At 49.9% G+C, this 13381-nt stretch overlaps 1 protein-coding gene across 1 annotated transcript; it reads left to right on the top strand.

The window, feature by feature from the left end:
• Nucleotides 1-4031: 4031 nt before the first annotated feature.
• On the top strand, nt 4032-7785 carry LINGO3 (leucine rich repeat and Ig domain containing 3). Its single transcript, XM_069080186.1, has 2 exons — nt 4032-4777; nt 6402-7785. Exons 1-2 carry the CDS (start codon nt 4061-4063, stop codon nt 7479-7481), a joined length of 1797 nt encoding a protein of 598 aa, XP_068936287.1. The 5' UTR covers nt 4032-4060; the 3' UTR covers nt 7482-7785.
• Nucleotides 7786-13381: the final 5596 nt, after the last annotated feature.

Raw genomic sequence — 13381 nt, 5'->3', positions numbered from 1 at the left:
TCCCCTCATTGCTCTTGGCTGCCTTGGTCCCTTAACTGAGGACTCAGCCTGGCTGTCCCCACCACCCCCAGGGAACTGCAGCTGTCCCAGCACCATTTCAAAGCAACCCCTTATTAAATTGACTCACTGATACTCCCTCCATCCTTCCTGGTGGGGAGCATGGGCCCCTGTGGCTGCCCATTCCATGCTGGCTAATTAGCTTTAGAAGCAGAAGACCATCTGGACCTGCCAGAGGCCCTACAATCCTGGGGTGTGGAGAGAGGCTGGTGAAGCATGGATGAGTGTCAGGGTGACATGTATGTAAGTGAGGGGCTGCCTCTCAGCTTGGATGGGACAGTGAACGTTTGGGGGTCAGGTACTGGACTGATAGTCTGAGCTAGGTGGTCGAGGAAGGCTTCCTGGAGAAGATGAGGGCAGCAGGATTTAAGAGAGAGGAGCAGGGTGGACAAAGCGACCTCCTCAGCCCCCATGGGGCCAATGATCATCTCCATGCTGTTGGTATCCAGATCTATGTATTTAGCCTGTCTCTCCCTGAGTTCCATGCCCACATCACCCACTGTCTAAAAAGACGTTCCAAACCGAATATCCTATGGGCATCACAAACTCAACGTGTCCAAAACAGGACTCATTATCATCCTCACCCAGCAGCCCCCTAACTGAATTTGTCTATTTCTGTAAAGGACACACTGATCTTTTAGTCTCTTGGATTAACAACCTTCTCAGACTCAATATTACTCCCCTTCCCAAACTCGAGTCTGGACAAACTGTCCTTGCTACTCTTCACAAAAAGTATGCTATCCATACATAACCTATATCAAATTGCTTACTGTCTTAGAGAAGAGGGAGGGGAGGGAGGAAAGTTGGAACTCAAAATTTTATTTTAACAAATGAAATGTTAAAAATTGTCTTTACATGTAATTGGAAAAAATTAAATACTATGTAAGGCGGGGGGGAACGTGCCATCTCCTACCTCCATACTTTTGAGTTCTCTGTCTGAAGCATGCTCCTTCCTCCCTTCAGCCTGGTAGGATGCCCCAATTCCTTCAAAAATCTGCTTGAGCATTACTTAGCAAGTACCTGGTATTTGTTGTCCAGTCATTTTCAGTCCTGTCTCTGTAACCTCTTTGGAGGTCTTCTTGGCAAAGGCCTTGGAGAGGTTTACCATTTCCTTCTCCAGCTCATTTTACAGATGAAGAAACTGAGACAAACAGGGCTAAGTGACTTGCCTAGGGTCACATAGCTAGTAAGAGTCTGAGTCCAGATTTGAACTCAGGTCTTCCTGACTCCAGGTCTGGTGCTCTATCCACTGTAGCACCTAGCCTCCCTAGTACATAATGAGTGTTTAATAAATGCTTGTAGACTTGACTTCCTACATGAAGCCTTCCCTAATCCATTATGGCTCTGACATTCTCTGTTCTAAGGGCCCTCCCAGCCCTGACATTCTGTGTTCTAAGGGCCCTCCCAGGTCTGACACTATTCCAAGGACCCTCCAAGCCATGACATTCTGTGTTCTAAGGATTTTTCCAGCTCTGACATTCTGTGTCTAAGGGTCTTCCAGCTTTGACATTGTGTGCCAGACAATGAGGAGACCAGTTTGGCTGCATTGGGAGGTCTGTGTTTAGAAGGCACAGGGGAGCCCAAGGGAGACTAGCTGAGGGGAGGAAGGGAGACCTAGTTTGGGGGTGTTTCAGCTCACAAGACACCCAAAAATAGCCATTCAGTGAAGCTGAAAGTGAAGGCAATTGGGCAAAGAGGTAGCCAAGCAGAAGGGCCCTGCTGCAGTGGTGGCTGTCAGTTCCAGTCTGGCAGCTTGTCCAGGGCCGCCCCATCTCCACCCCCTTGGTGTTTGAACTGAGAAGTTCAGGAGAAAGGGCAGCTACAGTAGGGAGCAATCCTTGGGTATGTTAACATGTAGAAGCTGGGGTGGGGGGAGTGCTTGCCTCGATGTGCTGGGGAGGAGGGCTGTCTGGCCTCATGTCCAGGTGAGGGAGGTGCCTTTCCCCTCTCTAGGATGTTGCCTCCTAAAGCTCCCCTTCCCCCACAGGCTCTGATTGTCTTCTGGAAAGTCATTTCCCTCTCTAGACCTTGTGGAAGGTTTGGTTGCATGGTCTTGGAGCTCCCTTCCAGCTGTCACTATCTCATCTGTATTCTAAGGCCCCTTTCAACTTGGACAGTGGGTGTTCTGTGTTGTAAAATCCTTTCTAGCTTTGGGCTTTTGGTTTTTTATTTCACTACATTTCATATCTGCCCAAGATTCTTGGTTACTTCTTTCTAGGGAGTCCTTTCTCCCCAGCTAGGCTGTAAGCCTCCTGAGGGGTAAGGCCCAATTCCCCCATCTTATAGAACACAGGGCCAGACCCAGAATGGAGGTGAGAAAAGTTAAATGAATGAAAAGATGAACGTTCTGAGGAGAGGGATTGTCCAGAAAAGATTTCCTCCCTTCCCCCAGAGAGCACTTAGATCATCTCCCCACCTAGCTGTCTGAGCTCTGGCCATTGTCCTGCATCCCGAGCCCCTAAGATTCCTAACAGATGAGAGTAGGCAGAGAGGGCTAGGACAGAGGCTGAAAGGTTCTCTGGTTAAGAGGGCGGTCTCTGACCTCATCTCTTCTTGGGAGACATTGGGAGCCAATGGGGTTGTGCAGAGGGGATGGCTGGTGAGGCCACAGCTATGGGCTGAGGGCAGGTGCAGAGAGCTTTGACTGCTGGAGTGTGGGTTGCCACCAACCTCATCCCTCTAAATTAAATACATTTGCCATGTACCTTTCCCTACCAGCCTTCCCCCCCCCCCAATGTAGTGAGAAAAGCATCTAGATTGGGCATCAAGAGACCTGGGTCCAAGTCATGACTGGTCAAGTCCCACACTAATAAATAAAATAAAATATGGGAATACAGAATTGAGAGCTAGAAGGGACCTTCAAGGTAATTGAGCTGAATCTCTCAATTTACAGAAGAGGAAACTGAGGCCCAGTAAGAATTTTGCCCAAGTAAGCCATAAGTGGTCTTCTAATTCCAATCCAGCTTTTCACCTTTCTGTTTAAAAAAAAAAAAACAGGTACTATTTTGTTTTGACACAACAAATACTTTCCAACAAACACCCAAAAGCCAAAGAACCTTCCCCCAAAACAGTTAAGCAAAAATTGGCAGTGAGTGGTGACTGAGAGGATGGGTCACTCTCCACTCTTACCTGTTGTTTGTTACTGGAAAGGAAGCCCATGGTCTCTAGCTTCCACAGGTAGGTCCCAACATTGGTCATTTTATTTGATGTCTCTATGAGTATAACAACATTTATTTGCACCATCTGCAACCATGATACACCATTTGCATCACTGTGTGTATTGGTCCTTTGGCTCAGCTCACTATATATCACCTTATGTAAGTATTCCAAATTTTCTCTGAATTCTTCATACTCATTTATCCTCACAGGGTCAGAGCCCTTTCCCAAAATATACAGTACCACTATTTGCTGCTAAAATCTTTTCCAGTATTTCATGGTTCTGGAACTCTAAACCTTCTTCTCCTTACATATTCAGTTGGAATTGGATGGTCTTTCCCAGCTCCAAATGTTCTAAGGGCCCTCCTGACATTTTGTGTCCTACCTCCCAGATCTGACATTCTCTACAATTCGGGCCCCTTCTAACTCTGATGTTCTGTTCTAAGGGCCCTCCTAGTTCTGACAGTCTGTGTTCCAAGGGCCCTCCCAGTGTGTTCTAAGGGCTCTCCTACCAAGGTAAGGAAGTGGATAGATAGTTCTCCAGCCCTGGAGTCAGGGGAACCTGGCTTCAGACACTTCTTAGCTTTGTGCCCCTGATCAAGTCACTTAACCCTGTTTGCCTCAGTTTCCTCCTCTGTAAAATGATCTGGAGAAGGAAATGGTAAACCACACCAGTATCTTTGCCAAGAAGACCACAAATGGGGTCATGGAGAATCAGACTTGACTGAAACGATTTAACAAACTTCCGACATTCTTCTCCTTTGTCAGGTTCCTCCCAGTAACACTCTCGGATGTTCTGTTTTCCTCTCCCAGGTGCCTGTGAGAATGGTGGCAAGGTCCTAAGGCCATGTTCCACACCATGACATGTTGGCTTCAGCTCCTAAGCCTTCATCTGGTGCTCCTGAACGGGGCTCCGGGGGCAGGCTGTCCAGCCCGATGCGAGTGCGTCCCGCAGCTCCGCTCTGTGGTGTGCCACCGCAGACGCCTCACGGCCATCCCAGAGGGCATCCCCACAGAGACCCGGATCTTGGAGCTGAGCCGAAACCGCATCCGCTGCCTCAACCCTGGCGACCTGTCGCCCTACCCGCTCCTGGAGGAGCTGGACCTCAGTGAGAACGTCATCGCCCACGTGGAGCCCGGTGCCTTCGGGAACCTGCTGCACCTGCAGATCCTGCGCCTGCGCGGCAACCAGCTGAAGCTCATACCCCCGGGTGTCTTCACCAAGCTGGGCAACCTCACGTTGCTTGACCTGAGTGAAAACAAGCTGGTAATCCTGCTGGACCACATGTTCCAGGATCTCAGGAACCTGAAGCGGCTGGAGGTGGGGGACAACGACCTGGTCTTCATCTCCCAGCGGGCCTTCTCAGGGCTGCTCGCCCTGGAGGAGCTTACGCTGGAGCGCTGTAACCTCACCACTCTCTCCGGGGAGTCACTGGCGCACCTCCAGAGTCTCGGAGCTTTGCGCCTGCGATACCTGGGCATTCCTGCCCTGGAGGAGCACAACTTCCGCCGCCTACCGGGTCTGCTCCATCTGGAGATCGACAACTGGCCCCTGTTGGAGGAGGTGGGTTTGGCTTCATCCGGACTGGGGTGGAGGAGGTCAGAGGGGGAGGGGCAAAAAGAAGTTCCTGAATTAAAAAAAAAAAATCTTTAAACACTTTGGAGAAGCGGTGTGGGTGATTTTCAGAGGTAGGAGCAGTGGGGTGCCATAGAAAGAACTTTAGATTAGGGGTCAGAGGCCCTGGGTTCAGAACCTGTGTGACTTGGAACAAGTAACTTCACCTGCTACACCTCATTTTCATTATGGGGACAATGAGGGTGTTGGGTTGAATCCTGATACTACTATTTACTACTAGCTGTGTGACCTTAGTCTAGTTAAGTCAGCAGGTATTAATCATTTACTGTGTACCTAAGGAGGCAGCTAAGTGGCTCCAGTGGATAGAGTTCAGGCCTGGAGTCAGGAAGACCTGAGTTCAAATGTGACCTCAGAAACTCACTAGCTGTGTGACCCTGGGCAAGTCACTTAAACTCTTTTTACTTAAATCCACTGAAGAAGGAAATGGCAAACCACTGAAGTATCTTTGCCATGAAAACCCCACAGGGGGTCAGGAAGAATCAGAGGGGACATGTGCCTAAGCACTGAGGATACAAATAAAGGGAAAAAACAGTCCCTGCCCTCAGGTAGCTTGTGGTCTAAAGGAGGAGACAACAGAAGGAAGGCAGTAGGATTGAGGAGGGCCAGGAAAGACTTTCTGTGGAAGGAGAGATCTTAGTTGGGATCTGAAGGAAGATGGGGGCCAGGAGGCAGAGAAAAGGAGGGATAACATTCCAGGCCTGTGAAATTGCATAGTCTCATTGCCTTTATCTAGAAAAAGAGGCTAGGTTAGGGGCCTCCCAGGAGGAAATGCATTGGATGTACATTGGAAATGCCAGTGGTCTGGGAGTCAGGGAGAGCAGGGTTCAGATACAGGCTCTCTTCTTTTAATTAACATCAGTGAAACCTTGGACAGACCCAGGACCTACATCTGTGTCTCCAGCAATAGGAAAGCCCCTCCACTGCTTTATGCCTCAGTTTCCTTATCTGTAAAGGGTATCAAAGGAGAGGATTGAATTACATTTTCTCTCAAAGTCTCTTCTAGCTCCAACATTATTATTAGAAATCCATATATGGGATTTTCGTTATCTATTTAATTATTTTCAGCTTCATTTAAATTACTAATTAAGCCAAGGCTGCTAGCATGACATCTGGTAGAAGGTAGTTGCACAACTGTTGTGGCAGGCAGATGTTTAGACCCTACTGATCCCTGTGTGCTAGCTAATTAGGAAAAGAATTTTTTGCTAAAAATCTCAGGAGGGTCACATGTGGTAGGTAGATAGGCTGCAGATTGGATATCTGGGGATCAAATAATTTATAAGGTCCCTTCCAGCGCTGACATTCTGTGCTCCCAAAGGAGGGGAGTTGAAGGGTGATTGCTTTTTGATGGCAGAAGAAAAGATTTGTAAGGAGCACATCAGGATTTTTTTCCACTGAAGCTGATCAAGTCGTCTTCGTCCTCCCCCATGCCTCTGTTTCCCTTCCTGTAAAATGAGGGAGCTGGCCTAGATGAAGTCTGGAGTCCCTGCCAGTTCTAGTACTGTATTCTCAGGTCGTTTCCCCCCTAGCTCTGATGTTCTGTGATATGTTCCAGGTCACAGCCAGCAGCCTTCAAGGCCTCAACCTGAGCTCACTGTCGGTCACCTACACCAACATCAGTGCGGTGCCAGCAGCGGCCCTGCGTCACTTGGCCTACCTCACCTCGCTCAACCTCTCCTACAATCCCATCAGCACGGTGCCACGGGGCTCCTTCCGAGACCTGGTGCGTCTGCGGGAGCTGCACCTGGCAGGGGCCCTGCTGGCCGTGGTGGAGCCCCAGGCCTTCCTGGGCCTGCGGCAGATCCGCCTGCTTAACCTCTCCAACAACCTCCTGGCCACGCTGGAGGAGAACACCTTTCACTCCATCAACACCCTGGAAACGCTGCGTGTGGATGGCAATCCCCTGGCCTGCGACTGCCGCCTCCTGTGGATCGTGCAGCGGAGGAAGACGCTGAACTTTGACGGGCGGCTGCCTTCCTGCGCCACACCCGCCGAGGTGCGAGGAGATGCGCTCAGGGACCTGCCCGACTCCACCCTCTTTGAGTACTTTGTCTGCCGCAAGCCCAAGATCCGGGAGAGGCGGCTGCAACAGGTCTCGGCCACCGAGGGCCAGGCTGTGAGCTTCTTCTGCCGGGCCGAAGGGGAACCGGAGCCCAGCATCACCTGGGTGACTCCCCAGCACCAAGTGGTGACTGGCGCCAGCGGCGGGAGGACCCGGGTGCTGCTGGGAGGCACTCTGGAGATCCGGGAGGCCCAAGGCCAGGACAGCGGGACCTACGTCTGTGTCGCCAGCAATGCCGGCGGCAATGACACGTACTTTGCCACGCTGATGGTGCACCCCGCAGCCAACCGGACCCTGGGGCCTGGTGAGGGGGGGGACATGGCAGCTCGAAACGACACGCAGCCACCGCGCTTCCCCTTAGACCTTACCACCATCCTGGTGTCTACAGCCATGGGATGCATCACCTTTCTGGGAGTCGTTCTGTTCTGTTTCCTCCTGCTCTTTGTGTGGAGCCGGGGCCGGGGTCAACACAAGAGCAACTTCTCTGTCGAGTACTCCTTCCGCAAGGTGGATGGCCCCGCCGCTGCGGCTGGCCAAGGGGGCGCCCGCAAATTCAACATGAAGATGATCTGACCCCGCCCGGCCCCCTGGGATGGCCTCTGCCCATCAGCCCCCTTCCTGCCTCCCTCCTGTCTGGGTGCTCCCATATTCCCTCCTTTCACCTGCTCTGGGGTGTGAAGAGGGGTGGGTAGCCAGCCCGGAGTTTGGAGTCAGAGGACAACTACCATTTATTAGCTACGGGACTTGGGGAAGTCCCTCCCCTGTCTGAGCCTCACTTTGCTTATCTGTAAAATGGGGGAAGGGGACATTAAGTCTCTGAGGGCCCTTCCCTTCTGACTTTAAATTCACTGGTCCTATGATCCTTCTCTCTACTGGAGAGTAGATCTCCAAGGGGGAAGGGGAAGGTGTCCACTGGGAGGCACCTTGGCTGGGGTAAGATGATGAGGGAAGGGGCATGTAATCACCTCAATGTCTTGAGGGGGAGGGAACACAGAAGAGATTTCCATGCCTGGGAAACTCAAGGCCCTGGCATCCAGTGAGGAAAACCTGACCTCAGAACCTAATCCCCTATCTATCCACCTCCTACAGGGCCTGGGTGAGTGTCTCCCATCCTACCTTAACCTGGTTTTTAAAAAAATAATCAACTATGCATTTCTCAAAGGGTGGGGAAGGAGAGGGGAGACACAACCAGGGCTGGTGGAGGGGGATTTATTTCCTTCCCCAAAATAGAAAAATGCCTTCTGGCAGAGATTTTTTTTTTCCAGGATGCATTTCTAAAGGGTTTTCAGCCAAGGTCTTCTGAGCCCTGATGGGGCTTTAACTCTGGGGAAAACAGATAATCTGTTCTCCTTTTCTGTCTTCCTCATGCCCTATGCAGAACTTAGGTCTCCCAGAGAAGGGGATGGAAGGGGTTGAGACATCCTGTGGCATCTTTCAGCTGTTTGTGGGATCAACAGGTGAGACATCAGTAACCCCGCTGCTAGCTAACACTGGGGGCTCCCACCTGTAGTCCATGTGGGGGGTACCATGCAGTTTCTACCCAGATCATAGTGAGGGCACATGTGCAGCTCAAACTCAGAGCCCCATTGACCATGGAGCTGACACCCACAGCCTCCTCGTAGGGGGCAACTCTAGCTGCCTTCACTACTGCCCAAGGTCAGTGACAGGGATAAGAGTGACCTTTGCCCCTAGCATCTCCCACTCCATATTCATAGCTCATATTCTCCCATATGGCCCTGTGGGGGGAAGGGGAGATTGACACAGTGAAAATCAAGCTAGAAAAAACATGGGCTCAGCTTCCACACCAACAAAATACTTGGTGTATATGACCTAGCAAATGGTCTGTTGACCTAATGGTTAGAGCTCCTCTGTGAGTGAGACCAAAGTCACTGCTTCAAGTTGGTAAGTTGGCTTTGTCATGTCTTCCCCTATCTCCAGCCAGAAGCCTGAACCCATACCCAGATTGAGGCCTGGACAGTAGACATGCCTAACCCTAGTCATCTGTATGCAAACATGGGTCAGTCATCATAGAGGCATGGGGAAGGGAGTGGATGTTGTGTGTAGTACCCCCCCTCCCCCACTGCTAGGGATGCATTCAGAGGAGGGAGGGCATTAATTGAAGGCCGTGTTCTGTAAGAACCAGTACAAGGGAACTGAGTCAGTTTAGTCTGGAGAAAAGAAGACTTGGTTGGGGGTGGGGATGATAGCTGTCTTCAGGCCTTTCCCTGGCCTATGGAAGAAGGTCTTCCTCTTCTTGGCCTTAGAGGGCAGAATGGGTGGAAGTCAGGGAAAGAGATAGGTTTTAGTTGTATGGGGAGAAAATTTCCCAAGAATTAAAACTTGTGTCAATTGACTTGGGAAAGAGTTGGGTTCCCCAGCACTGGCTCAAGTTACCCACTAATTGGGTATGTTGTAGGGGGTAGACAGGGTGACTTTTCTGGTCCCTTCCTACTCAGAGATTGTGTGGGCTGGGCCCTATAGGAAAGGAAGTAATGGTGGGGGGGGGGGGGGGGAAGAGGAGGAAGAGGTAGGAACAGGCAAAGGTGTCCCTGGCTCAAAGAAAACCACCAGCTTGGTCCTAGAGCCTGGAAATGGAGAGGGGAGGGAATCCACCAGGAAAAAACAATTTGCTTCAGAAAAGATACAGAGAGGGCTAAAACTCTGGGATGGGAGCTCATGGGATTGTGGGTCCTGGTGGTGGTAATGAATGGCACTTTAGACCCCAACTTCCCCCAGTGAAACTGCTTTTCAAAAGGTTTCTTCCAGGAGAATGGAGGAATAGGGGAGAGGGAGGCTCTTTTTTTAATGAAACATCCGGTCCAGTCCCTTCATTTTTCAGAGGAAATTGAGTCTCAGAAAGGTTAAGTGAGCTGAATGGGGGAGGGGGAGAAGGGGGATGGGATGCCTGCCACTGTCTTTGTTCTTCAGTAGTCAGGGTTGGGGGATGGGGTTCCAAAGGCCTGCTCATCACATGTCATTCCTCATTCTGCTGCTGGCTGTGGCCTCAGTTTCTCCTCTGCATGGTGGAGCTGGAGGTGGGCACAAGATTTAGACAACCCCAGTTTATTTCTTGCCCTGAGTCACTTCTTCATTTTGACTGTCCCAGTATAGCTTTTCCTGTCACAGAGATGGAGCTTTGGCAATCACAGGAAGTTTGCTCATTGGGAGGAAACACTTTTTGAAAAAAAAATTTATCAATAAAAAAAAGTAGAAATTATAGTTACCTTTCTGTTCTCCAGAATCATAGTGACTATGAAATGTTAGAGCAGGAAAAGACCTCGGGGAGCTTCATATAGGGAGGCAGGGTGGTACAATGGAAAGAGTAATGACTCAAGAGTCGGAGGACCTGAGTTCAAATCCTGCTTCTGATGCTGACTGCCTGTGTTAGCCTGGACAAGCTGTGTAATCCCCGTGGGTCTGTTCCACATTTGTAAAGTGAAGAGGTTGGACTAGATGACCTCTGAGGTCCCTTCCAACTTTACCACTTATGAAGAGGAAGAGGCAGAGACAGGCAAAGGTGGCCCTGGCTCAACACAGAGCCCTTATTTTATAGTTGGAGACTGAGTCCCAGATAGGGAAGCAAACCTCAGATTCAGAGGTCACAAGAGGAAAAGGAGGCCAGTTAGCCCAGGGACCTAGTAGGAGGGGCTCCAGTGACCCATGGGCAATCCTGAGTGCTGCCATCCACCCATCTGCAGCTGCCTAGTAGCCCAATATGCTAAGCTCCGGTTTCTTGCAAAAAGGTTGTCAGGAATCAAGGAAGCCCAGCAGTGGGAGACAGGAAGGACAGAGAGAAGTCCTGAGCTGACATCAGGGGTTAAGATAAAGAAATGGGGGAATCAGAACCTGTGTGACCCTTGGTAAAACCCTGCCTGCTTTTCTCTGAGTCTCCCTTTTTGCTGTATAGGGAGAGGGTTGGACTAAATCTCTAAGGCCCTGGTTTTGGCTAAAGGGAAACAGAGATGTGGTTTTTCCTTTTAGGGCTATGCCAGGCATGTCCCTGGGGATCCAGAGATGAAGGTTGGTGGAATAGGTTTCCCTACTCCCACCAGAGTCAAAACTGCTAACAGACTGGTGTAAGCATCCCAGCTCTGGGGAGAGCAAGGGGATGGGAGGGATGACTGAGTAGAGAGTCTGGGCACTGGGACTCATAGACCGAAATCCCAACAGCAGTGGACATGGTGGGTGAATTAAGACAAGTCATCTTCTCTGGGCCTACTTCTTCTTTTCTGTAAAATGGGAAAGTCCAACCCTCCTTCTTTCTAAGATAACATAGATGAGGTCCTTTTTTTTTGAGACAAGAAGTCTTGCCTCCCCTGGGGCCAGAGAATTGATTAGCTGTGGGTAGATAGGCCTCAGAACAGTGGCCTTTTTCCCACTTCCATCTGATCTTTCTCTTTTGCAGAAGAAATGAGTAAATCCCTTTTTGGCCCCCTCCCCCATAAAATACCTTGTCCTCACACTTGATTTTCTTTATAAAAGCATGTGTGATCTCTCTAAGCCCCCACTGGCTTCTGCCTCCTTATTGGGGTACATGTGGTTGTAGGGGGAGGTCAGAAGGGGAAACCTTAGCTGAGACCATCCTTCATTGTACGTTCAGAGACATTAGGCATGCCATTCATCACAAAAAGGGCTACCCTAGTCTCTGTTCCTGCAGACAATAAGGCTCTGGCCCCTGAAAGCCTAGGGAAGGAAGGCCCCAGTCTTGGCAAATCTGTGAATGGATCATTCTTGAGCAGCAGAACTCTCATATGTTCAGTTAGTAGAAAGGTCCATCAGGAAATGGGGTAAGCCAGGGTGAGGACAGGCAAACAGGACCTATCATAAATGGGATTTGCCACCTGTGGCTGAGGGGGATGGGGTGGGATCACTATGGTCAGACTCTACCTGGAATACTGTGTTTGCTTCTGTTCCCACATTTTGGGAAGGCCATTGACAAACCAGTGTCCCTTCAGAGGAGGCCAACCAGACAGGGGGAGGACTAGTTGAAGGAACTGAGAATCTTTGGCTTGGAGGAAAAAAGGATGTGGGATAGGGAGGGGAAACATGAAAACTCTTCAATGTCATGTGGAAGAAGCAAGAGACTTGTTCTGTTCGCCTTCAAAAGACAGAACTAAGCAGGCGGTGGAAACTTCGAAGAAGCTGATGCCAGCCTAACAAAGAAATCCCAACAGGAAGAGTGGTCCCAAAACCCTATGAGGTGGTGAGTTCCTCTTCAGTGGAAAGCAGAGGCTGCAGAATCACTTCTCAGGGACTTTGTAGACAGGAGGTTCCCTGTCAGTCTATTAGACTTCATTAAATGACAGCTCTGTGCCAACACTGTGCTAAGCTCTGGGGACAGGAAGAAGGGAACTCTCACAGTTTAATGGGGGAGGGGGGGTTGAAAAAATGCAAACAACAACTCTTTGCAAACAAGAAATCTCTAACATAAATTGGAGGTGGCCTGGGGGAAAGGCACCAGCATTAAGGAGGTTTGAGAAAGGTTTCTTGTAGGAGGTGAGATTTTTGGCTGAGACTTGAAGGGAGCCAGGAGGCAGAGCTAAGGAGGAAGAAGATTCCAGGCATGGAAATGCCCAAAGTCAGGAGATGGAGAATGCTTTGGAGGAATAATGGCAAGGAGGACAGTGTCACTAGAAATACTTAAAAGTGAGTAAGGTGTAGGAAGACTGGAGAAGTTGGAAAGGCTTTAAAAGCTAAATGGAGTTTTGTATTTTATCCTGGAGGCATTGGAATGAATGGAGGGGGGGAAAGTGACAGGGTCAGACCTGTGCTTTTGGAAGATCACTTTGACAGCTGAGTGGAGGAAGGAGAGACCTGAGGCAGTTAGACTCACCCGCAGGCTACTGAAGTAGTTTAGGCATCAGATGATGAGGGCCAGAGTGCACCAGTGCCCTGGCCTGACAATTGATTGGAGATGGGGAGGGGGAGGGAGAGTGAAGAGAGGAGAGTGATATTTAGGTTGTGAACTTGGGTGCCTCAGAGAATGATGGTACCCTCAACAATAATAGGGAAGTTAGGAAGAGGAAATGATTGGGGGGGGGGGGAGAATGAGTTCAGTTTTGTATATGTTGAGTTTAAAATGGCTACAAGACATCAAGTTCAAGATGTCCAATAATCAGTTGGAGATGTGAAACTGGAGGTCATGAAAGAAGTCAGGGCTGGTTAAGGAGATTTGAGAATCATTGGTATAGAGATGGGAATTAAATCCTTGGGAGCTGATGAGATAAGTGAAGCAGAATAGAAAGAGGAGAGAAGAAGGTCCTGGGACATCATGATTAAAGGAAGAGAAGAGAATTTGGGGCTGGGGGTGGGGGAGAGAGATAATGATTCCGTTTTGTACACGTTGAGTTGAAGACGTGTATGGGACATCCAATTTGAGAGGTCTGAGAGGTAACCAGTTGGAGATTCAAGATTGGAGGTTGGGAAGGTTTGGCATGGACAAATACATCTGAGAATCGTCTTTGTGGCAACTG

Source organism: Petaurus breviceps, unplaced genomic scaffold (assembly GCF_028583685.1).
Source record: "Petaurus breviceps papuanus isolate PSGF00001 unplaced genomic scaffold, PetGlider_PUasm1.0 108, whole genome shotgun sequence".
In the NCBI taxonomy this organism is placed as follows: domain Eukaryota; kingdom Metazoa; phylum Chordata; class Mammalia; order Diprotodontia; family Petauridae; genus Petaurus; species Petaurus breviceps.
Note: the sequence above shows the minus strand (reverse complement) of the source record. Positions and strands in the feature narration are given on the sequence as shown.